This window comes from Prunus avium, chromosome 8 (assembly GCF_965620075.1).
Source record: "Prunus avium chromosome 8, drPruAviu1.hap1.1, whole genome shotgun sequence".
Lineage (NCBI taxonomy): Eukaryota > Viridiplantae > Streptophyta > Magnoliopsida > Rosales > Rosaceae > Prunus > Prunus avium.
In genome coordinates, this window is record NC_142291.1 from 39,386,394 (window position 1) to 39,411,425 (window position 25,032).

General features: G+C 36.7%; 4 protein-coding genes, 1 non-coding gene and 1 pseudogene across 10 annotated transcripts; 2 read left to right on the forward strand and 4 right to left on the reverse strand.

Annotated features, from left to right (window-relative positions):
• Positions 1-340: 340 nt before the first annotated feature.
• On the reverse strand, positions 341-6,156 carry LOC110761814 (auxin response factor 2A-like). Of its 5 annotated transcripts, none has more exons than XM_021964390.2 (15): positions 5,815-6,155; positions 5,345-5,515; positions 4,775-4,887; positions 4,461-4,556; positions 4,274-4,330; positions 3,922-4,077; positions 3,435-3,519; positions 2,940-3,030; positions 2,673-2,837; positions 2,444-2,563; positions 2,234-2,309; positions 2,009-2,147; positions 1,247-1,872; positions 612-802; positions 341-500 (listed from the first exon to the last, which is right to left on the reverse strand). In XM_021964390.2, the coding sequence occupies exons 2-15, from the start codon at positions 5,484-5,486 to the stop codon at positions 407-409; spliced, it is 2,151 nt and encodes a 716-aa protein (XP_021820082.2). In that variant the 5' UTR covers positions 5,487-5,515; positions 5,815-6,155; the 3' UTR covers positions 341-406. The 5 variants fall into 5 exon arrangements, with proteins under 5 accessions (XP_021820082.2, XP_021820081.2, XP_021820080.2 ...); XM_021964389.2 differs by having other exon boundaries at positions 5,690-6,155; XM_021964388.2 differs by having other exon boundaries at positions 5,681-6,155.
• A 2,038-nt stretch (positions 6,157-8,194) lies between these two features.
• DEG2 (DEGP protease 2) lies at positions 8,195-14,592 on the forward strand. Its single transcript, XM_088245632.1, has 21 exons — positions 8,195-8,445; positions 8,526-8,681; positions 8,849-8,899; positions 9,130-9,203; positions 9,294-9,357; positions 9,716-9,760; positions 9,885-9,992; positions 10,525-10,602; positions 10,764-10,830; positions 10,979-11,037; positions 11,166-11,265; positions 11,531-11,610; positions 11,886-11,942; positions 12,380-12,483; positions 12,924-13,011; positions 13,135-13,220; positions 13,317-13,341; positions 13,476-13,547; positions 13,784-13,834; positions 13,914-13,974; positions 14,056-14,592. The coding sequence occupies exons 1-21, from the start codon at positions 8,239-8,241 to the stop codon at positions 14,298-14,300; spliced, it is 1,878 nt and encodes a 625-aa protein (XP_088101758.1). The 5' UTR covers positions 8,195-8,238; the 3' UTR covers positions 14,301-14,592.
• On the reverse strand, positions 14,569-16,237 carry LOC110761818 (putative indole-3-pyruvate monooxygenase YUCCA10). The gene is made up of 3 exons (XM_088245633.1): positions 15,467-16,237; positions 14,949-15,308; positions 14,569-14,864 (listed from the first exon to the last, which is right to left on the reverse strand). Exons 1-3 carry the CDS (start codon positions 16,094-16,096, stop codon positions 14,700-14,702), a joined length of 1,155 nt encoding a protein of 384 aa, XP_088101759.1. The 5' UTR covers positions 16,097-16,237; the 3' UTR covers positions 14,569-14,699.
• Positions 16,238-18,329: 2,092 nt separating this feature from the next.
• Positions 18,330-19,422, forward strand: LOC148292720 (protease Do-like 2, chloroplastic; annotated as a pseudogene). The gene is made up of 4 exons (XR_015826372.1): positions 18,330-18,428; positions 18,672-18,722; positions 18,802-18,862; positions 18,944-19,422. The product of XR_015826372.1 is annotated as a protease Do-like 2, chloroplastic (transcript).
• Positions 19,423-19,454: 32 nt separating this feature from the next.
• Positions 19,455-21,055, reverse strand: LOC110747985 (putative indole-3-pyruvate monooxygenase YUCCA10). Its single transcript, XM_088245012.1, has 3 exons — positions 20,308-21,055; positions 19,841-20,200; positions 19,455-19,751 (listed from the first exon to the last, which is right to left on the reverse strand). The coding sequence occupies exons 1-3, from the start codon at positions 20,935-20,937 to the stop codon at positions 19,587-19,589; spliced, it is 1,155 nt and encodes a 384-aa protein (XP_088101138.1). The 5' UTR covers positions 20,938-21,055; the 3' UTR covers positions 19,455-19,586.
• Positions 21,056-24,945: 3,890 nt separating this feature from the next.
• TRNAL-AAG (transfer RNA leucine (anticodon AAG)) lies at positions 24,946-25,026 on the reverse strand. Its single transcript has one exon. It is a non-coding gene; the product is annotated as a tRNA-Leu (tRNA).
• Between the last annotated feature and the right edge of the window lie 6 nt (positions 25,027-25,032).

Below are 25,032 nucleotides of genomic sequence, written 5' to 3' on the forward strand. Positions count from 1 at the left end.
AATGCTCTTGCAAATAAAGATAACTATATCCAATATAATATACTGTGAATAAAGAAGAACTATCCAATATAATATACTGCGAATAAAGTATCTATCATGATTCATGCCCACTGCCCAGGTCCATAATTCTACCAGAACAGGTGCATATATATCTGGATTTTATACAGGACAGCAATCTCTCACAAAACACTAGCATCCTTCAGAACAAACAACCAAAGTTATGTTTTTGGCTAAATTTAGATAATGTGCAAACTGCAGCTACACTAGATAATTAAATTTGCACAAGCGGACATAGCTATTCATGCAGACATTTTCGTCGATACCATCTGTCTCTGTCTCTGTCTCTGCCTCTGTCTCACACTCCCTCATATGAACAGATAAACACAAATGACCTCAGAGCAAAGAATTAGAGGGATGTTGCATTTGGCGAGCCTGGATTCAGTCTGTCAATTTCTTCCTTTGGACAGATGAACAATTTTTGCACCATGGACTGGAATTCACTGCATATGTAACATGATTACCAAATTAGTAAAGACCGATAGCAGATCAGATTTGTACAGCACATCAGAAATGGCAAACTATGAGTCACAGTATGAGTTCTAGTTCTTAACTGCCACAGGTAATCTCCTATCAGCATCATGTCTCCTTCATCATCCATGTAGGTTACCTGCCACCCACTGCTTCCATCGATCAAGCTTCCTTTGAAATCGAACATCTGGTCAAGCTCAGAAATGAGTTCACCATACCCATCAAAGCGTGTGAGGTCCACCGACCTTCCAACAGGAGCTCCATATTTGAGCACCTGAAAGAGCGTTGAAATTTTGACAAGGTTAAGCTTGAGCAATCAACTCAACCATTATAAAGAGGTGAGAAGAAGAAATACTAGTTGTTTAACATTATCTGCACATTGAATCATTATCCTACAAATGCAACTTGAAGTTAATAAGAATGCCTATTCATGTGCCCTCTAAGGGACCTGAATCACAAGTAACTACGCTTGACCATATAACTTCAACAAAGCAAAATCACCACCAGACACAGCTCTTTGGAAGTTTGTAGAAACTAGTTGGAAGGTTGCTCGTTATCTAAACACACAGATACATCTTTCAAGGTGCATGAAATCAAATTCTAGTTTGGTGATTGAATAATTTAGAATGCAAAACAATAAAGATAATTCAATTAGCATAAATGTTTCCTTCAACTTGTTTGGAAAGACAACCTAGAAGAAGTTTTATATGTAATGTACCTTTATGCAGCTCCTGTTAGTGACAGAGCAACATTTATTGCATTGTTTCGCAGAAAGAACACCAGAAACACTCTTAGATGTCTCTGAAATCTGGATAGTTTCAGAAACACTCGACTGAGATATTGGAGTAATAGAACAAGGACTAAAAAGTTCACTAGAAGTGACAACTTGTGGTGAAGGGAGCTCCGGGTGACTAGTAACTATATTGACTCCAAACAGCATGGTTGTACCACGGCTATTTGGTTGGACAAGTGGTGCTTCAATCTCACTCCTTGGTTTGAAGGCCCTCGAGTCCTGGGACCCAGAGGATTTGATATTTGGAACTGACATGCTTCTTCTAAACGCGACACTGTCCAAGACTCCAAAATTAAATATCGGTGGCCATTGGTTAGTGAGACTTGGAGCTATTGCACTGCCAGGACATTGATAAAGTGGGTCATGCAATGGATTGTTTTCCAATCCCAATTGTGTATGGTTCCAGTCAGGATTTGATGGTGGAATAAACTGCGGTAGTAATGGTGGTTTTTGTGTACCCGGTTCATGAGCAGGTGGGTCACTAATTTCTTGACCTTGAAAGACCTTTTTTTGTCTTGGAGGTGTATACTCAACTGGAATTGGCAATAAGCCTATGAAGAAAACAAGAGAGATAAGTTGATTAATTTTGACTTTAATTGGATATATCATTAAAACTGAGTTGACGAAGGAAGCTTTTTCTGAAATCTAGAGAAACTTTCCACAGGGAGGTATATGAGAGTTACTGACCATTCGTGGCCGAGTTAGGAAACCCAGGTGATATCAGATCAGGAACATGTGCTCTCTTATTAGGTTGGAGAGGCATGATATTCCAAGGAGAAAGCCTTTCAGGATGCAAGTTTGTATCTGATGAGGCATCCCATTGGACCTGGATGGACAGATCAATTAATGAGATAATTATGTATCAGTTTGAAGATTTTGAGATTTTGATGATTAGAAAAGGAACTTGGGTACCTTCAGACACCTCCATTCTGAACTGGGCCACCTGATACAATCATTATCTTCAATATCTATTATAGTACCCGCCAATCTGGTTCATACAATAACCACATTCAGTCAAAACACCATGACAGTGACACTTTAGGGGGAAAAGGTTGGTTCTTAACAGTGTCTACAGTATTTTTATCCATCCATTCTTGCACTCAGAAGCCAAGGCTTGATTACCTTTTCTCTGCACATTCATCACCTTCAAAACACATTCTGAATCTCATACCAATAGAATAGTCATTTTTTGCTGATTTCATGTATTGATCATAAGGAATTATAAATGCAGCAGGACTGGTCCTGCATATGCATAAAAAGATGGCATGCTTAAAACCTTAGAATATGTGTATACCCAGTGATACTGATATTAAACCTAAACCCTATTAGCTCGCAGAATCAAATAGCTTACCATGGACGATAGTACACAGTAAACAAGGTACCAGTAGAGTTGGCATGGAATGCGCTGGCAAGTATGCCATGTTGCATGCTGTGGCCTGAAATGAGAGCAGTTGATGCATTGTCCTGTTTTTTGTTCGCACGGCGTATCCCAACACGCAACTCTCCATTTTCTCCTCTGAAGCAAGAATTACAATCATTAAATAACTAAAAGTGAAGACAGATAACTAATACATATATTAATTAACCCTTTAACTTACGTGAGAGAAAGAGAGACTACCTGACAAAGATACATGCATCCCCAGCAACAAGTCTTTTTGCAGTCACAAATGTACTCCAACCACTGGTAAGCAAGTGCCTCTTTGGCTGACCTACATTGTGGGAGATGCAGCATAAATTTAAGATTGGTCGTATATGATGAATCCAATGTAGAAGGTTAAGGCAGAAACATGCATGAGAATTATAAGTGTTCGCCACACTTAAGAAGGATAATCATAAATAAAATTGCAACTGTAAATGCAATTACATTAGTGAGCATTTATTTGTAGGTTGGTCCATTATGCATGATGAGAGGAATTTTAAATTTCTGAAAGAAAAACATGTCCTATATATTGAAATAATCAAAGATATGCATCCATAAGTATATTACTGCAATGTCGAACACAATGAACAAATTCAAGTGTCATGCATCCGTTTCTGATTCTGTAAGTCCTAATAATAATGCTCAAGCTACTTCCACAGTTAGAAGTTTGAGAGTGTCTAAATTTGAAGATACCGCGAAATATATGGCGAAAGTGCCACTCAAATCCCTGCAAGTCCCTTGCGACGAGTTCTTGTACTGGTGGTTGCTGAGACATGTCCTGCAAAAACATCTATAACTTGTGAAGGAACTGGCTTCTAAACCTTAGCATTTTATATAAATCTTATGAGGTAGAGGTAATTGCAAAAGGTGAAGATCTGAGACAAGATTTCCTATGACACTTGCATAATCCAAAGTACCAAACATGCGAGCATAGTTCTTGTCACTTGAGAAGGAGTAGTGGATTACTAGGTTGACTAGGTTCTAAGATTTTCATATCTTTCCCAAGAAACAGTAAGAAGAGAAGCCAAAATCAAATATATGAAGGCATTTATCCCCATATGCCTCATTTAAACTTAGCCTCAACTTATATCACATTGAATTGGTTAATTGACTGCTTAGCAGATCTGTGCCATAAATTTTCTAATGGGTGTTATGGAAAGCCATCAGAATAAAAACCAACCAGGGGTGGAAGGCACTCATCAGCTTGTCGTTTCGGAACAGAGAATCCACCATGAGTGCTTGTGTCAGATGGGGTGAGTGTCTTGCTAAAGGAGCGTGTACTGGTGCTCTGAGGCACGGGTTGATTATTTTCTTCATCTAAACTTAGCTGTTCTTGCTGCAAGGTGCCAAGGCAGTACGCATATGTTGTTATTATCATCAAATGTAAAAATTCCAGAACAGGTGAAATAATGTAAACTTTTCAAATTATGAGCCATACAAAAAAAAATTAAGGCTTCAAAAATAAATAATATCAGTTTCTTGTAAGTTCTTATGAGGCCTAAGTAAGGTCATCTCAGCACTCAGTAGCTAACCTTAGTCAGAGGAATCAAGGTGATTTGAGCAAACACTTCATCTGTGTGAACTTCAGCCTGCAAATGAGTCATTCAAAAATTAATAAATTCTCATAAGTTGTAAGCAATTCAATTTTCTAGTCCAGACACAATTTTAAAAGTATACCCATCACATTTTGTTAAACACACGCAGAGAGGAGCAATTTACCTTTAGCAGAACACAGACAACATTGCAGAGGATCTTGGAAGGCAAATTATAAATTGGCATTTCCATTTTGCCATCTTCGTTTGCATATGTCTCGACCTACTCTAGATCAACAGGCAAAGATGTTACCTATTTGGACCTCAGACAAAAATAAATTGAAGGGATTGATTGAAATTTAGGGACCATCTAAAAGGTGGGCACAGGACCAAATAGAAAGAGCATGAAAACTTCACAATTTGCTTAATAGACAGAAGAAACAGAGTCCTTAAAAGTGCCATAAAAGAAATAGTAATGAAGGAGGTGAGGGAGAAGAGAACCTGTTCCATGTGACCTTGAGGGAAGTAGAAAACCTTATCTCCGGGACGCGGAACATAAACATTAGGACCAGCACATGCATGCCATAGTCGAGTGTACGAATCATCTTTCTCACCTAACACCAGAATTGAAAACATAAGAACAAACCGAGGCAAAATTGGGCGGGGGGTGAAAATCAAACCATGAGGACCCGCTAAAGTGAAAAGTCCATAAGAATTTGAGAAGCCATTTCAGAAATGAGACTTGTTACAGGCCACAATATACAGAGAGTTGAAGATCCTAAATGTTCATCATAAAAATTTGATGCAACATGCCTTGAGCTACCTCCGAAAAATCAAAATGCCCACTGTAGAATTCGTTTCTGAATCAGTAACCCAAAAATGGAATAGTTTTTAAATCCACCATTAAAAATTATTAATGGTCAACGCATCTCATTTTACTGTGGAAAAAAATAAAATCCAAGACTAAAACAGAGCTTAGTTACAAATTTTCTCTACGAGCAGAGTTCAACACAAAAATGAACAAAAAAATGAATAAGAAAAAACAAGAGGTCACTGGTTCAGGTCGTCCACCTCGTTTATTCATGTTAGCAGCAGCAGCAGCAGCATCAGCAGGGAAGGCTGAACCAACGCTGCATCCGCTGCTTTCTCTCTCGGCAATATTGACGGTGGTGGGCCCCAAGCCTTCTACACCGGCAGTCGTCCTCGGCGCCATGTCTATTTATTTATCAATTCTCTCCGCCTCTGAACCAAAACAGAAAAAAAGAAGATATTGCGGAAGATGAAGAAAGAAGAAGAAGAAGAAGAAGAAAGCGAGAAAATTAGAAAAGGGTGAAAATAAGTAGAAGAGGAAAGTTCAGGGAGGGAGGGAGAATCAGGATAAATAGGCGTTAAGAATTAATCAGGTACCGCGTCCACCTAATGGCGTTAATGTGTCGCCTTCCTTAACTTCCTTTAACCCCTCTCTCTCTCTCTCTCTCTCTCTCTCACACACACACACACACTTTCTCTTCCTCTCCACTAGCAAGTATCACAATTCCCACCTCCACACCCGGCCGTTTCAGCGTTTCTCTCTCTAGAAGAGGCTCCTGTGAGCAAGCAGCGTGAGCAGCGTGATGTCGTTGTAACGTTTAGTGCAAAAACTGGATGTCGTTCGTTGTTGTTGTTGTGCACCAGAGCGAGCGAGCGAGCTAGAGGAGAGAGAGAAAGATAGGCTGCAGTGCAGTGCAGGCACCATTCGATGTATGTAGACGCGTTGAAGATGTGTGTGTTTGTGATTTGGTACACCTGCACCTGCCAGGCCTCCTTTTTTGCTCCTCTCTCTCTCTCTCTTAGACTCTTTCGTTTAATTTGGGTCTCTGTCTGTGCTTGCTTCAAGTGTGTAGTGTACTATTGTTTGCTTTGCTATGCTGGCTGGCGGTGTTTGCTACTTTGCGCCGATGAGTTCGATGCGCTCCTTTTGCCCTGCAGTGCATGCCCTCGCCTCATGCATCTCGCCCATTTGTCATCTCTCTCTCCGTCACCTTTTTTCTTTACTTACGTGTCGCAACACTGCCCGTCGATTTTGGGGAAATTGGGTCCCGCCTGTCTTGTGAAAACCATAAAGAACGAAATAAAGAACAAATAATCATGGACTTGATTCTGTAATTAAATTCGTATTTGTTTTGCATGAAGAGCAAGCGTCGCTTAACCATGGTCCACGTGGATTAGTTTGGCTTAATTAGACCGGCTCGGCTTCAGTGTGTGTCGTATGTTCCCTTTGTTAGCTGGTAAACCTATCACTGACTGAAACAACAAAGTGGCGAAACATAAATTCTTCCAGTGATTTAATATACATAATAAATTATTATAAATAATAAAACATCCAAAAATTTGGTACATTATCATTCTTTAATGAGAATATAGAAAACTCATCATGCAATGTAGTCTCATAATTTGAAACATTTTCTTATTTGGTATTTGATGGTACTAGTCAAATAATAGAAGAAACATTGTTTTCAACAAACTCAATCCAACGAATGTTCATGATGCTAATGAATTTGTCCCACACTTTATATTTGGCTCATTTTTAATAATATTAATCATGTAAACGGATAAGATTTAGATCAAATATACCTTAATCCAAATCAAAATCCTTTTATAATCAGATTATCGGATTCGGATTGTTGGATTGCACCTCTCAATTCATATATGTTACTCATTGGATTCGACGGATCAGATTATTATTGGATTTATTTTGAGATGTACCTATAAAAAAAATTCAAAATTTAATTAGTGGCATTGTTCTTTTATTGTTTTTATCTACTTTTTATATCAATTTTTGATATTTTATCTTTACAATTAGTTTTTAAAGTGTATTCTTAGTGCTATAAAACTAAAATTATTCATTTACACATATAATTCATATATGAATCCATTTATAATCAAATTCACGGATTTGGATTGTAATCGAATTATCAGATTGAGAAGTCCAAGTCACCAAATTTAGATTGAATTCATATCAAAATCCAATCCATTGACAAGGGATCTCCAAATGACCATTGATGAATGTTTGGATTTGACTAATTACAAAGTGATTAAACCATTAACGATTAGGACATTCAAATGCATACTTATTAATATATATGTACCACTAACAAAACAAAAAACACTGAATATTAATTGGGTAGTAACATTAAAATGGCAAGTATTTATCTTCTTCTAATGTTGGGGACTTTATAGACTTTTGCAAACTTTACACCAAAATTTATATAATGCCATACTAAGGAAGAAGTATTTACATAGGAAAATATAACATAGTTTCAGGCTACACTTATAATTCAATGTTGTATAAATAGTGCTTCAACCCAAGGTTAGTGTTAAACTAAAGTCCTAATATCAATACGATTAATAAAAATAAATAAATTTATCTCTACACACTTTCATATTATTTTTGAAAATCAGAAAAGAAAAAGAAAGAAAGAAAGAAATGGAGGTAACGGAGACGGAGTAGCAGCAGATCAAAACTGTTTGAGGCCCCGGGAAAATTACACGAACGGACAGGAGCAATTAAGACGGTGAGAACGACACGTCCTATAAAGCATGCGGGGCATTTATGGAAAAGTCAGCTCCATCACCGTCCTGCCCCGACAACAGTAGCCACTTCAGAAGCCCACACGTGTGTTGAGCTGTTACATTTCGTCATGTTTCCGAGGCAAAGGTAATGAACCTTTTCTTTCGGCTTTTTCAAATGGGCTTTTTTATATGCATTTTAAAGCCCAAGTTATCGAATGAGCTTGGGCTGAAGCCCAAAGATAGATGGGGCCTGAAATCTCCCATTTGAAGTAAACCCTTAGGCGCCAAAATTCAGACCCACGCCCGAAAAAGTCCAATTATTTACGGATAAGGAAACGCTGCGCGGTCCTATAAAAGAGTAACTTCGTCTTCCCAACCTTCTTCTTTTAGCAGTGAGCTGAGCTTTAATTCAAATGGCCGTTGCGGTCGGCAACTGCTGCTTCTCTGCACTCACCTCCTCCGTTAAATTCCGTTCTTCTGTTTCCATCCAACCCTGCTTCGCCAGGTCGCTTTGGTCAAGCAATGGCCACGCTCTTAAACCTGTTAGTCAAAGCAAGAGAGAAAGAGCTTCCAATTCAAGAAAAGGCTCATCGTCGTCATCTGCTAAATCCCAACCAGAGGTGAAACCCTAAGCACTACTGTTTGTGTAAATTTCTTGATAATTGATTAAATAATATTAATATTGGTTTGGAAAATGCAGAAAGAAGCTGTTCCCAATAAGTTGAGCGGAAATGGTGATAGATGGAGTGTTACTGGTAGAGGGAAGAAGGGACAGTCTCAACCAACGGCTTATAGATCATTTGGAACGCAAAGAAAAGAGAAGAAAGATTTTGCAGTTGATCAAAAAGAGCAACAGGTTTGATAATTGTTGCACTGAATTCCTTTTCATGATTCAATTGCAGGATTAGTTTGTGTTATAAATTTACAGTCAAGTTTTGAAAAAACTGTTCACTGTTTGAAATTCTTTTTATTTAAATTTGAAAATTTGGTTTTATCTTCATGAGGTGATTGTACTTGATTCAGGTTGAACCGAGGAGCCTTCAGGATGCTGATTTTCTTAATGCTGTCGTTAAGGTATGAATACCTCTGTCAGTGTCAATGTTATTGTTCGGTCTGTGGGTTCTATATTGTAATATAAGCTCCCAATTGAAATATCTGTTGTCTTTTTTAAAACAATCTATTTGCCTTTCATTGTTATATTGTTGAGCTGTGGGAGTGTGGTGTTTGTCAATCCTATCACATAAATATCAAAATCTGCTGAATTCATTGTCCACTCGGTTTGTAGATAACAGTTATATGTTTAGGTTTACTGCACCCATACCGCGCCTGACTACTCCCTTCCCTGGCAAAAACAAAGACAATATACAAGTACAGGCAGGCAAGTTTTGAACTCTTATCCTCGTACTCATTTCACTAGCCCATGTGGGTGTGTGTTTTAAAGAACTTATAATCTGAATCTTTAATGCAGTGCTTTTATGATTGGTGACGGGAAACTCTTAACAAATGCCCACTGTGTTGAGCATTATACTCAGGTACTTTGTTGTCCGTATTAGTCAATAGTCAGTAGAAAGGTACAAAAGTGTCATTTACTTATCTAGTCAGTGAATAGGCTTAGCCTTCTAAGCGCATTTGTCATAAGTATATCAACTTTGGCTTTAGAACACATACACACTTGTTCTATATGTTGCCTTTTATGTGTTTTTCCTTGAGGGTTCATAAGCACAATCATATCTCTATCTATAATATGTATGGAAAACATGACCGGCGAAGAAAGTCTGCATTGAGGAAAGTGAAGGATACAATTACTTTTTTTGTATTATATACAAAATGATGTTTTAGGCAAGAGGTCCAGTCCGATTATTTATTTTTATTCTTTCTCTACGAATGCAGGTTAAAGTGAAGAGAAGAGGGGATGATACCAAATATGTGGCTAAGGTATTTCACCCTCAGAAAATTAACATAGCGAGGCTCAATATCTTGGAGATAAATACGATGTTGCAACTTATTATCAGTAGTGGGGATTATGATATTGCTTTACTATTAGTGACTTGATATGCAGGTTTTGGCCAGAGGTGTTGATTGTGATATAGCTTTACTTTCAGTAGAAAGTGAGGAATTTTGGAAAGGGGCAGAACCACTCCAATTGGGAAGCTTGCCACATCTTCAGGTTTAAAGTACTCCTATCTAGTTAGTTTAGAAACTAACATGAACAAACAAACTTTCTGAGGCTTGGGTTTAGATGTTTTAGTTGGTTGCAAGAATTTATTTTCTGGTATACAGAAGAGAATATTTGCCAAAAAAACCGCATATATATATTTATATTGAGATAGTTTCATTTGGAATACTAATTGTTGAGCATAGGGAGTGTGACTGCAAACATTGTGTCAAAAGAAACTAATTTCAAATTTCAAATTTTAGAGGGCATGGGCACCCGCTATATTCAAACCTATTATTAAATATATTAGTATTACGATATCAACTGACTGCCCATGTGATCTAAATCTAAGATTTTAAATATGACATGATATAATAAAACTCATCCCTTACCTTACCCCTCAAAACAATGTAGCTTTACTATTTCTGAAACTGCAGAAGTTGAGGTTGTTATACCTAAGTTTGGAATTTTCTACACTTCTTCTATAACATCACAATGGTTCATCCCCTTTAAGTGTTGTATCTGTGGTTTTTATATTGGACAGGAAGCAGTGACTGTTGTAGGATATCCCCTTGGAGGAGATACCATTTCAGTAACAAAGGGGGTTGTATCGCGTATAGAGGTTTGGCTTTCCTTACCTGAGTGGACTTGTATGATTTATTACTTGCTGATGGATATGGTTCTGATAATCGGTTGATGTCCTTAAAAGATAAATATGCCGTCCAAATTAAGATGTGTTACATAAATATAGGGCATCAAGTTTCTCACTATTAATATCCTCAGGTTACGTCATATGCTCATGGGTCATCTGATTTGTTGGGCATTCAGATTGATGCAGCAATAAATCCTGGTCAGTCTATGATTCAAATTTACAATTATAACACTCTGTTCTTCAGGAAGCACTTAGTTGCCTCAAGATTACAATCCTTCTTCTTTATATGACATATTTCATATTGCATATTTATCATAGCCACTGCTTATACTTTGCTAAATTGTAGGTAATAGTGGTGGACCCGCATTCAATGATCAAGGGGAGTGCATTGGTGTGGCATTTCAGGTAAATTTGTTCGCTTGCTGTCAAAATTTGTTTATCCATGTTTACTTGGTCTTGGATTTCTTGGCTGTATAGGCAATTCTGTGGCATGAAAACTTTTTCCTTATTATTTTAAGAGACACTTCTTTTAGGTCTACAGATCTGAAGAGGCCGAGAATATTGGATATGTCATTCCTACTACAGTTGTGTCTCATTTTCTGGATGACTATGAGAGGAACGGGAAGTATACAGGTGAGAATCTCTTCCCAACTTTCATCTGTGTGAAGGGAACTTAGTTGTATATGCATATTTTTCTTGCACTATCCACACACCTCTTGTCTTGGAGTTAGAAGGTATAGACCATGGCAATGTGCCAAGATTTATGTAACTAAAGCAATTGATTGTGGATACCATTTCAACTTGTCTGTGTAGTACCCGCTGCTTTCTTCAGCGGCAAAGTAGTATTAGTGCTATATTTTTTTCAGTTAATATCACCTCAATGCTTTTTGACTTCCAGGTTTCCCTTGCCTGGGTGTATTGTTGCAAAAGTTGGAGAATCCAGCATTACGGGCGTGTTTAAAAGTAGAGTCTATTGAGGTAATCTCTCTGTCTGGTTAAGTGTTTCCTGGATCAGCTGATGTATCTGTGTCAGAAAAAACATTGCAAAGCTTTCATCTTGTTAAAATTGTTTCTTGCATAAGAAATGTAAGAGTAGAAGATATGAAGTGGCAGTGAAGAGTGCAGGAATTTACTTATGTAGAAATTATAATATAATATCAGGCCACGTTTTTGTGTTATTATAATGTTAGCTTTGTATCTGTTAATCAGTTAATTTTGCTTAGGCTTGTACTCATCACATCTGGCTTGCGCAGGGTGTACTGGTACGAAGAGTTGAACCCACTTCTGATGCACATAATGTATTAAAGGAGGTATGCTGGCTGTTTGATTCTTGAGTGATTGCTGTACTCGAGTTGTATATATACTTGTTAAACAGTCATCAAAGGAAACCTTTAAATCAAATTTTTGGTGCTTCTCAAGCTATCAGCTTATGAGATGATCAGATGTTAGCAGTGTTACATGTTTAAATATCTTCAAGATATGATGAAAGAATAGTGAAAATGTGAAGTGGCAAACTATTAGAATTGGAAATAAAGTAATTGTATGGGAAAGGTTGCTAAGTTAGTTTTGGAGAGTGAAAAGGTAATCATGAATGGGGCATTTAGAGTCAACTTAGAATATATTATGGTCCATAATCAAATTTGTAGAATCTGTCCTCATGTTTCCCTTTATCTTGGGATTTAAAGCGTATTGAAATTTTGATTTTTTTTATTTGCTAATAACTTTGATAGTACTTGTGCTTTTCCAGGGGGACGTGATTGTAAGCTTTGATGATGTTCATGTAGGGTGTGAAGGAACAGTACCTTTCCGATCAAATGAGCGCATTGCATTCCGCTACCTCATTAGCCAAAAGTAAATCCCTGGTTCTAAGACAAAGAAATTAAGTTTTAAGTACTTCTTATTTGTTCCAGTAAGAATACTTGATCCATTGGTTAGCCCCTGCAATTATTCTTTGGCATTGCAATGCCTTCAGTGGGGCCTGACTGTACTTGCTTTTGTGCAAAAATGAAAGATTATACTAAAAAAGCCTGAAGGCGCAACCAAGTGTGCAAGTTTTAAGGAGTCACTACTTTGACCACTAATGCCGATTTTTAGTAGTCACTAGCTTCTAATGCACATTGTGTCTTAATTTGCATTCCTTTTTCTATTAAATTTTTTATTTTTTTGCCTTTTATTGTCTCTTCATTCATAGTCATGGTAGTCATATTAATTCCTTCCTGTAGAATTTTCAACCATGTTCTAATTTGTTCATTTATAGGTGCAATTTATAGACTAACAATGCTCCTATACAGATTTGCAGGTGACGTTGCAGATCTTGGTATTATTAGAGCTGGAGAATTCAAAAAAGTTAAAGCAGTTTTGAACCCACGAGTGCATTTGGTAAGATGTAAATTTTTGATTCTTTTTACAACGCCATAAAGTTATTGTTGTCAATCTTAATATTATTGTTTTCTTATAAACATCCTGATGCTGATTGTTTTGAGTTCTTTATGGCCCAATAAGGTCCCCTTTCATATCGATGGAGGTCAGCCTTCCTACTTAATCATTGCTGGTTTGGTGTTTACCCCACTCTCAGAACCACTGATAGAGTATGTGACGCTCATTTCTGGCACTGAATACATTATTTTAGTAATAAACTTCTTGTGCTAACTGCTCACTAACCATTTCTTATGTTCTTTTGGCAGTGAGGAGTGTGAAGACTCTATAGGAGTAAGTAGTGACCCACAGAGGAAACTCCTAAGCACAAAAGCCCTGTTTAACTAGTTTTTTCTTTTTCGATTGCTGACCAGATTGCACACTTATGGTTTGGAAACTGATTGGTTTTTGGTTTCTCTTCTGGTCAGTTGAAACTCTTGGCAAAGGCACGCTACTCTTTGGCTAGGTTCAAAGGGGAACAGATTGTGATCTTATCACAGGTTAGTTCCATACATATTCCTTTAGCAATATACATCAAATGTTGAGATTGTGTTGTGGTTATTAAAGCCAATATTTAACGTGTAGCTTCTTTCATTTTTGTCCTCTCTTGCCCTCCCTGTAATATATTATGCATGTTAAGTTGTACGAAAGGAGAATCATCCTTTTCATCACTCTTTGTTTCTGAAAATTTTAAACTGTTGCCGTTTTTTCTTATTTTTGGATTCATCTTCTATAGGTCTTAGCAAATGAAGTGAACATAGGGTATGAGGATATGAGCAATCAGCAGGCAAGTTATCTGTTTCTGTTTACATTTTTGGCATGTCTCTGCCAACCATATGGCTGCACTAACAAAAAATTGATTTCAGGTTTTGAAGTTAAATGGAACACAAATAAGGAACATTCATCATTTGGCGTACCTTGTAGATTGTAAGTGGTAGCACCACTTAAATATTTCCTGTTCAATTTATGCCATTCTGATTCTCATGGTTGTGCTGTGCTCTTAATCAGCATGCAAGGACAAGTACTTAGTCTTTGAATTTGAAGACAATTATATAACAGTTTTGGAAAGGGAAGCAGCTACAGCTGCTTCTTCCTGCATTCTCAAAGATTATGGGATACCGTCTGAAAGGTCTTCCGATCTGTTGGAACCCTACGTGGATTCACTTGGAGACAACCAAGCAGTCGATCAGGACATCGGCGACAGTCCGGTTTCAAATTTGGAAATTGGCTTTGATGGAATTATTTGGGCATAAATTATAATTTGCTTATATCCCGGAGGAATACAAAGTCATCAGTAGAAAGATGATGGTTATTGCAGGCCAACAATTATTTAAAGATTGGCTCCCCTCTCACGCCATGACAAGGTGTTCCTCTTTTATTATTTACTTTGAGTTTTTTCAGTTTGGTTTTATTAGTTAGTGTAACAATTTTCCTCATCTGTTAGAATCTAATAATTTGTATCCATAAGTTTGCTTCAGTCAGCTGGCAATCAATTCTTGTAATTTATTTACTGTAACAAAATAGTAAAAAGCCATTTGTTATTAATTATTCGTCTACATTGCAGCAAGCTTTTTCACTATCACAACCAAAAACGATATAAATAAATAAAAACATAGGGAGGTAAACTTGACTGATGACCTTCAGTTTGGTTACTATAGAAATGACTTGATATCATTTGCTATGTTTTGGGCATCCGCACTAGACCCATATATTCCTCTTCTTGATAATCCCACACAATATAAACCGTTCTTTCCCTTCCAATGGTTAGGGAAACTTTGTCTTGGAAGTCCATCATCTTGTAAAAGATGATCATCCCCCTGTAACAAAAAAATTAAAATTTCACATAAAAAAATAGTGTTTTTCTTTTAATTAATTTGATTAATTTGTTATTTAATCATCACCTTGAGCCACAAATTTGTTGATCTCTTGAACCCGGTGCAGAAAACGATTGCATCAAATTGGTACGACTTGCCGTTTTTCAATTCAACATCGCTGCCTCTTATGCTGCTGATTTCTGCTGGTAAGACTTGAATCTCACTGGACTTGATCTTCTTATAGGTTCCAACATCAATGGCTGGATACTTGCCGTACTTGACCTTCATATAAAAGGGACCCTCTGTTGGCCTCTCTATCCCATACTTGGTTAAGTCTCCATAGACCAGCTTGCTAAGCAAAACCATCAAAGAGTCCACCATGTTTAGCGAAAAATGTTTCAACAAAACCAGGGCCAAGTAGACCATCCCCCTTGACAAAACATGGACCTGCATTCATATCACATAACTATCATATTAAACATGAAATAAATTTTTGATACTAGTTAAACTACTCTAAATTAAACTAATCTATGGGCCGGCAAATTGAACTAATGCACGTTTACAAAAATCCAAGAAATTTAAGTTACAAGTTAATGAAGTCGTACAGGGCTTCGAACGATGATGGAAGCCTTTGCACCATGGTTTGCTAGGTCTAGAGCAATTTCCATCCCGGAATTCCCAGACCCAACAACCAAAACGTTCTTGTTTTTGAACCCCTTCCCAGATTTGAACTGAGTTGAGTGAAGAACATCCCCAGCAAAAGTGTTCAAACCTTGAACCTCTGGTGTATATGGGTTGGTTGTTTCCCCTGTAGCCACCACCAAAAACCTCCCAAAATACTCCTCCATCTCACCAGAGCCACCAGTATTACTATTAGTCAACGCCTTCACAACCCATCTCTCAGAAGCTTCATCATAGTTTGCAGACTCAACATTTCTGTGGTACAGGATGGGACTAATCTTGAAACGGGACACATAGTCGTCCAAGTATTGGATAAACTGATTCTTGGGCACGTAGGTGGGACAAGAAGGTGGAAATGGCATGTGGGGAAGCTCACAGAACTGCTTTTGAAGGTGGAGGTGGAGACGGTCATATGAATACTTTTTCCACAGGGAAGCAAAACAGTCCTCTCTTTCCAAGACTAAGTATGGGATTGCAAGCCGGCTTAGACATCCGGCCATGGCGAGGCCGGACGGGCCAGCCCCGACTATAATCACTGCCTTCTCTTGCTCCATTTCAATGGCCTCTCTCTCTCTCTCTCTCTCTCTCTCTCTCTCTCTCTCTTTCTAGCTCTCTTATGTTGTCGCAGAGAATAAGGAAGAGTTTAATATATTAATTTCAAGTAGGAGGGTTCCATACTCCATTCTGAAAAATCACGAATAAATGACCAAGTCTATGATTTAGTCAGTCAATATGTTTTTTTGTTTTTGTTTTTGGGTGCTTAATTATAACGCGAAAACGTATGAATTGTGAAAATGCCATGTGGTTGATAGTAGGGGGACAGCTGACTTTTTTTCTTTAAACAAACAAGGAAAAAAAAAGGTTATCTATACGATTGAATTGTATCTCAATTTACACTTTAGAAATTGTTTGGTAGAAAAATGTTGGTAATTGTAAGATGTGTGGTGTAGCACGAGACAACAGAGTGAAGTAACATTAGTGGTTGAGGCACATTGGGATCAGTGCAGTCCCCGGCCCCTACTTAGTTATGAAAAATTAATCTAGTATGATGTATAACCTATATTAATTAATACGGACCCTACCCAGCCAAACTTACCTTTCCTCCGAGCCTACGCATCCTTTTGCAAACCCATTCTCACTCCATTTTTCTCCACTTACACTCCATTTTGCTTTTGAATACTTTTTAAGGAGATTCACTATTATACCCAATATAGGAGCTCAAATTATAAAAATACCCTATATGAAATGGACTTTATAAACACACCCAAAACTCATTTACAACATAACAAAAAGGCTTTTAACTCCTTTTAAATTACAAAATTGCCATTGATTTCTTAAAACAAACCCAACCCCAAAACATATAAAAAAGCCCAAAACACTCAATAGGGCATCAAAGTAATTTAATAATCAAAATTAAATTCAATAGGGCCAATTGTCATTTTTTAGGTATTTTTTGGGTTTGTTTATAGAAATTAAATGGTGTAGGGTTTATTTATAGTTTTAGTGCTAAAAATGGGTATTTGACTAAATATCTCTACTTGGTAATCAATTTTGTTCTTTTTTATTATTTCTCTTTCCTATTCTACCTTTACTCTACAATTCTCTTTGATAAAAAGACATATACAACAACTTACTAATATTTTGAAAAAATACAAATCTGATACTATTAATGATAGTTTGGTTAGCAGCATTCTTTAAATCTTCTACCTGTAAACATATTAGCCTAAAACATTCGCAGCAATGGTCCCTCAACTATCCCCGTATTCACAGTACCTTTCCGATCAAATGAGCGCATTGCATTCTGCTACCTCATTAGCCAAAAGTAAATCCCTGGTTCTAAGACAAAGAAATTAAGTTTTAAGTACTTCTTATTTGTTCCGGTAAGAATACTTGATCCATTGGTTAGCCCCTGCAATTATTCTTTGGCATTGCAATGCCTTCAGTGGGGCCTGGCTGGGCTTGCTTTTGTGGAAAAATGAAAGATTATACTAAAAAAGCCTCAAGGCGCAACCAAGTGTGCAAGTTTTAAGGAGTCACTACTTTGACCACTAATGCCGATTTTTAGGAGTCACTAGCTTCTAATGGACATTATGTCTTAATTTGCATTCCTTTTTCTATTAAAATTTTGATTTTTTTGCCTTTAATCGTCTCTTCATTCATAGTCATGGTAGTCATATTAATTCCTTCCCGTAGAATTTTCATCCATGTTCTAATTTGTTCATTTATAGGTGCAATTTATAGACTAACAATGCCCCTATACAGATTGGCAGGTGACGTTGCAGATCTTGGTATTATTAGAGCTGGAGAATTCAAAAAAGTTAAAGCAGTTTTGAACCCACGAGTGCATTTGGTAAGATGTAAATTTTTGGTTCTTTTTACAACGCCATAAAGTTATTGTTGTCAATCATAGTATTATTGTTTTCTTATAAACATCCTGATGCTGATTGTTTTGAGTTCTTTATGGCCCAATAAGGTCCCCTTTCATATCGATGGAGGTCAGCCTTCCTACTTAATCATTGCTGGTTTGGTGTTTACCCCAATCTCAGAACCACTGATAGAGTATGTGACGCTCATTTCTGGCACTGAATACATTATTTTAGTAATAAACTTCTTGTGCTAACTGCACACTAACCATTTCTTATGTTCTTTTGGCAGTGAGGAGTGTGAAGACTCTATAGGAGCAAGTAGTTACCCACAGAGGAAACTCCTAAGCACAAAAGCCCTGTTTAACTAGTTTTTTCTTTTTCGTTTGCTGACCAGATTGCACACTTATGGTTTGGAAACTGATTGGTTTTTGGTTTCTCTTCTGGTCAGTTGAAACTCTTGGCAAAGGCACGCTACTCTTTGGCTAGGTTCAAAGGGGAACAGATTGTGATCTTATCACAGGTTAGTTCCATACAATACATATTCCTTTAGCAATATACATCAAATTTTGAGATTGTGTTGTGGTTATTAAAGCCAATATTTAACGTGTAGCTTCTTTCATTTTTGTCCTCTTCTGCCTTCCCTGTAATATATTATATGCATGTTAAGTTCTACGAAAGGAGAATCATCCTTTGCATCACTCTTTGTTTCTGAAAATTTTAAACTGTTGTCGTTTTTTTGTATTTTTGGATTCATCTTTTATAGGTCTTAGCAAATGAAGTGAACATAGGGTATGAGGATATGAGCAATCAGCAGGCAAGTTTTCTGTTTCTGTTTACAACTTTGACATGTCTTTTCCAACCGTATGGCTGCGCTAACAAAAAATTGATTTCAGGTTTTGAAGTTAAATGGAACACAAATAAGGAACAATCATCATTTGGCGTACCTTGTAGATTGTAAGTGGTAGCAACCCTTAAATATTTCCTGTTCAATTTATGCCATTCCGATTCTCATGGTTGTGCTGTGCTCTTAATCAGCATGCAAGGACAAGTACTTAGTCTTTGAATTTGAAGACAATTATATAACAGTTGGAAAGGGAAGCAGCTACAGCTGCTTCTTCCTGCATTCTCAAAGATTATGGGATTCCGTCTGAAAGGTCTTCCGATCTGTTGGAACCCTACGTGGATTCACTTGGGGACAACCAAGCAGTCGATCAGTACATCGGCGACAGTCCGGTTTCAAATTTGGAAATTGGCTTTGATGGAATTATTTGGGCATAAATTATAATTTGCTTATATCCCGGAGGAATACAAAGTCATCGGTAGAAAGATGATGGTTATTGCAGGCCAATAATTATTTAAAGACTGGCTCCCCTCTCACGCCATGACAAGGTGTTCCTCTTTTATTATTTACTTTGAGTTTTTTCAGTTTGGTTTTATTAGTTAGTGTAACAATTTTCCTAATCTGTTAGAATCTAATAATTTGTATCCATAAGTTTGCTTCAGTCAGCTGGCAATCAATTCTTGTAATTTATTTACTGTAACAAAATAGTAAAAAGCCATTTGTTTTTTATTATTTGTCTACATTGCAGCAAGCTTTTTCACTTTCACAACCAAAAACGATAAAATAAAAAAACATAGGGGAGGTAAACTCGACTGTTGACCTTCTTCAGTTTGGTTACTATAGAAATGACTTGATATCATTTGCTATGTTTTGGGCATCCACACCAGACCCATATATTCCTCTTCTTGATAATCCCACACAATATAAACCGTTCTTTCCCTTCCAATGGTTAGGGAAACTTTGTCTTGCAAGTCCATCATCGTTTAAAAGATAATCATCCCCCTGTAACCACAAATAAATAAATAAATATTCACATAAAAAATAGTGTTTTTCTTTTAATTAATTTGATTAATTTGTTATTTAATCATCACCTTGAGCCACAAGTTCGTTGATCTCTTGAACCCGGTGCAGAAAACAATTGCATCAAATTGGTACGACTTGCCGTTTTTCAATTCAACATCGCTGCCTCTTATGCTGCTGATTTCTGCTGGCAAGACCTGAATCTCACCGGACTTGATCTTCTTACATGTTCCAACATCAATGGTTGGATACTTGCCGTACTTGACCTTCATATAAAAGGGACCCTCTGTTGGCCTCTCTATCCCATACTTGGTTAAGTCTCCATAAACCAGCTTGCTAAGCAAAACCACCAAAGAGTCCACCATGTTTAGCGAAAAATATTTGAACAAAACCGGGCCCAAGTAAACCATCCCCCTTGACAAAACATGGATCTGCATTCATATCACATAACTATCATATTAAACATGAAAGGAATTTTTTATACGAATTATAGTCTAAACTACTCTAAATTAAACTAATCTAAGTGGTGAAGTCGTACCGGGCTTCGAACGATGATGGAAGCCTTCGCACCATGGTTTGCTAGGTCTAGAGCAATTTCCATCCCGGAATTCCCAGACCCAACAACCAAAACGTTCTTGTTTTTGAACCCCTTCCCAGATTTGAACTGAGTTGAGTGAAGAACATCCCCAGCAAAAGTGTTCAAACCTTGAACCTCTGGTGTATATGGGTTGGTTGTTTCCCCTGTAGCAACCACCAAAAACCTCCCAAAATACTCCTCCATCTCACCAGAGCCACCAGTATTACTATTAGTCACCGCCTTCACAACCCATCTCTCAGAAGCTTCATCATAGTTTGCAGACTCAACATTTCTGTGGTACAGGATGGGACTAATCTTGAAACGGGACACATAGTCGTCCAAGTATTGGATAAACTGATTCTTGGGCACGTAGGTGGGACAAGAAGGTGGAAATGGCATGTGGGGAAGCTCACAGAACTGCTTTTGAAGGTGGAGGTGGAGACGGTCATATGAATACTTTTTCCACAGGGAAGCAAAACAGTCCTCTCTTTCCAAGACTACGTATGGGATTGCAAGCTGGCTTAGACATCCGGCCATGGCGAGGCCGGACGGGCCAGCCCCGACTATAATCACTGCCTTCTCTTGCTCCATTTCAATGGCCCCTCTCTCTCTCTAGCTCTCTTATGTTCTTGCAAAGAATAAGGCAGGGTTTAATATATTAATTTCAAGTAGGAGGGTTCCATACTCCATTTTGAAAAATCACCAATAAGTAACCAAGTTTATGATTTAGTCAGTTAATATGTTTTTTTGTTTTTTGGTGGTGGTTAGTTTTAATTTTTTTGTGGTGCTTATTATTATTATTTTTTTGTGGTGCTTATTATTATTATTTTTTTGTGGTGCTTAATTATAACGCGAAAAGGTGTGAATTAAGAAACCATTTGTTAATGCCATTTGATTGACATTGTGAAAATGCCATGTGATTGATAGTAGGTAGGGGGACAGCAGACTTTTTCTTTAAACAAACGACGAAAAAAAAAGATTATCTATATACGATTGAATTGTATCTCCATTTACACTTTAGAAATTGTGTAGAAAAATGTTTGTAATTGTAAGATGTGTGGTGTAGCACGAGACAACAGAGTGAAGTAACATCAGTGGCGGAGGCACATTGGGATCAGTGTAGTCCCAGACCCAGATCTCCTCAGTTATTAAATAATACGGACCCTATCCAGCCAAACTTACCTTTCCTCCAAGCCTACGCTTCCTTTTGCAAACTCATTCTCGCTCTATTTTTCTCCACTTACACTCCATTTTGCTTTTGAATGCTTTTTAATCAATTTTGTTCTTTTTAGTTATTTCTTTTTCATATTCTACCTTTACTCTGCAATTCCCTTTAATAAAAAGACATGTACAATAACTTACTAATATTTTGAAAGATTACAAATCTGAGACTATTATGCATACATTGCTCTCTGCATATCTAAGCTCTTAATGATACTTTGGTTAGCAGCATTCTTTAGATCTTCTACCTATAAACATGTTAGCCTAAAAAATTTATTATCTATTAACTACAACAAAGATAAACAGTACTCACATACTTGGTTTTTAAAAAAAACAACAAAGAAATTTAGCTTACAAATACTTATATTTCTATCCATTTCTAAATTTTTTTTTTATTTTTTGTTAACTTTTCTTCATTTCAGTTATGAATTCCTTAATGTAAGGTAAAGGTAGAATAAGAAAGAGAAATAACATAAAAGAACAATATTGATTATAAAGTACTAAAAAGCAAAAGTGAGTGTAAGTTGAGAAAATAGGAGTGGGAAAATCAGCTTCCTTAATAAAACTAGAGTGCTGCTAAACGAATCTTAAAATTAACTGAGTACACCATACAATTAAAGTATTTATTGAATTTACTAATTTACCCTATTACAAAATGACCAAAATGAGATTTAATTTTTTTTTTGGGTGGGGGACTGCTTTAGAAGATTAACATCACGTCTTCATTTCATGTGATTTTGTTTCGGCTTTTTGGGAGACTAGTCCATGGTGGAGGCTTTTACAAAATAGTGTTGACCTGAATTTTAAATGTTGGCTTGTGCAACTGTTTGGTGTCTCATTTAAAGAGTTTGTAGAACAAGTTTTGATGGTGTTGTGGGCCATCTAGAATGAGATAGGAATTCTGTTTTATGGACAGGCATACGACATGGGATGTTGGAAGTGGTTAATTATGCTATGCAGGTCTTGCAACAATTCCAGGAGAACAACTTTCCTAAGGGTGTTGTAATGGGGTAGAGCCCCCGTGGGTTTTTTAAAACTCAATTTTGATGGGGCTTTTCGCGAACAAACTGGGTTTGTTGCTTTCAAGAGGGTTTTACTGCTTCTTGGTTTATGATTTTAGTCTTATTAGTCAGATATGCCAACCTAAATTTGAAAAGAGGGCACAAATTCATGTAAAAAGAGAAATTTGGTTTATGATTGGCATTTAGGATGTTGTGTGATAGAGTGTATTAGAGTGCACCATGGGTATTTTTGGTAGTTAAATAGGGTGTACTTAGTTAATTTTACATTTTAATTAAAATATTAGGGTGTATTTAGATCATAGAGTGTACTCAGTTAATTTTAGGGTTCGTTTAGCAGCACTCTAAAACTATTATTATTATATTACTGTTTTATACAAATTACAAGGTTAAACCAAAGAGATTTTAATCCCTTTTTCTATTTTATTGGCACATATAAGGAGCAGACTTTTCAGTGTTAGTGAGTTTTCTCTCAAACTCAATATTATGTTATCAATTTTTAATTAGTTAATTCATTTATTATTATTTTTTTAATATTTCTCTTATTTTTTGTTATTGTTTTCTCTCTACCTATGGTGTTTTTTAGTTTGTGAAATTTTTATTTTTTCTTTCTATTGATTGTAATGTGTTTAACAACTTGAGAATTACATTTGGGACGTAAGCTCTAACAATGAATTTACATAATTGAAGTGGATTACTGATCTTGCACAAAAGATGGTTGTGACAAAAAAAGATTAGATACACCATTTAGTACACTTGCTTATGACACTAGCACTAATCCTATATGTTGCCTATGAATATTATGAAAAATTGGTTTTTTGCATATATTGAGAAAGACATTTTTAACAGCATAGATGACTTGGTTGGTACGCAATGATTTCAAAACATGAAAACTATGTCGAGGACAATTTATGATTGTAATGAATAAACACAATAATTTTTGATGTTTTGTTATGTCTTGAGTTCAAATTTTTTATTGTTTATATTTTGTTAAAAAAATGTTGGCTTCCCATCAAATCAACCGTCATTATTATTCGTATCTCTTTATTATTTCAGTTGGTTCCTTCTTTCCAAACAAGTCTGAAGCATGAGTCAGTTTCAATGACTCGGCTGGTGGGCTCAACCTCACCCCCTGTGATACCTTGGCATTCTACAAATCTTCATGTCTACTCACAGGGTTCTGTTCTCCCCCCTTTTCTTCTTTTCTTGGAGAAAAACTTAATTATTAGTTACAATATAGATAAAACTGTTTTGTTATTTTCGGCTAACAAAGGAGTGTTATCACGTGTGTCAGAGCATTATTAATTGCGAATAGTAAAATAATGTTATTCTTGTTTCATGAAAATCTTTTTCCTTTTTCTTTGGTAGTTAAAAAAGTGTACCCTGAGATAGCAAAATAGAAAGGCAAAGAATTTTACTGCATTGTTTTTGAGTATCTTCAAAGTCTAGATTAATATGAGACACGAACTAATGATGAGAAGCGACAAGCGAAGTTTTTGTCCTCCATTTTGGTTTACGGCATGCATGGCATGCTGCTGCGTCTGCAAGATTGTCGTTCCAAGTGGATATTCCAAGTAAAAAAGCAAACTAAACGTGAAATAATGTGTGCAACCATTTACAATTACGTTAGATAAATTAATTGTTGTCGAAGAGAAGAATGATAAAATTGTGGGAGACTTTTATTTCACTAAAAAAGTAATAAAATTATAGTTAATTACCAAATTACATATACATGATAAGCAATCACTAAATTAAATTAAGTGTTCAAATTGTATGATGTGGTGACACCGGCACGTAGAAAGAAATTAGTCTAATGATATATTGCATGTGGAAGTGGAAGTGGTGAGCAAAAGAAACGTAGAGATTACTTGATCACCATAACATGCAAAAATGGTTGAATATATATTTACTCTGCACATGTTAAATCTCTGATTAATTTGTCATTCGGAATCTGATCCTCTGATGGGGATCATTCACCAGATATTTTAAGAACCAAATAAAGTGAAGAATTGACTGCCAATCCGAATGATAGTGATGTTTGGTGAAAGGGCATGGCTTTATGCGGTGAATCTGTCATCTTTTTTTCTCTGGTTTTTCTTTATTTGGCTTCCTTGAGGCCAACAGGAAAGCTCAGGTTTTATATGGAAAATGGATCCAAATGCATGATTGGTATGGCTTTTATACTGAATTGACACCAAAAAGGGCCTTTCATTTCTTACCAAAAGTTTTTGAGTTTGGGACTTTGCTTAAAGAATTTGTCAAACCCATTGATATACAACTACGGGCTGGGCCAATATAAACCAATGTGGGCTTCAGATGCTGGTCCAAAACCTAAAAAATAAAAATAATAAAAACAATCTGTTGAGAGTGGGATTTGAACCCACGCCCTTTCGGACCAGAACCTTAATCTGGCGCCTTAGACCAACTCGGCCATCTCAACGGTTGA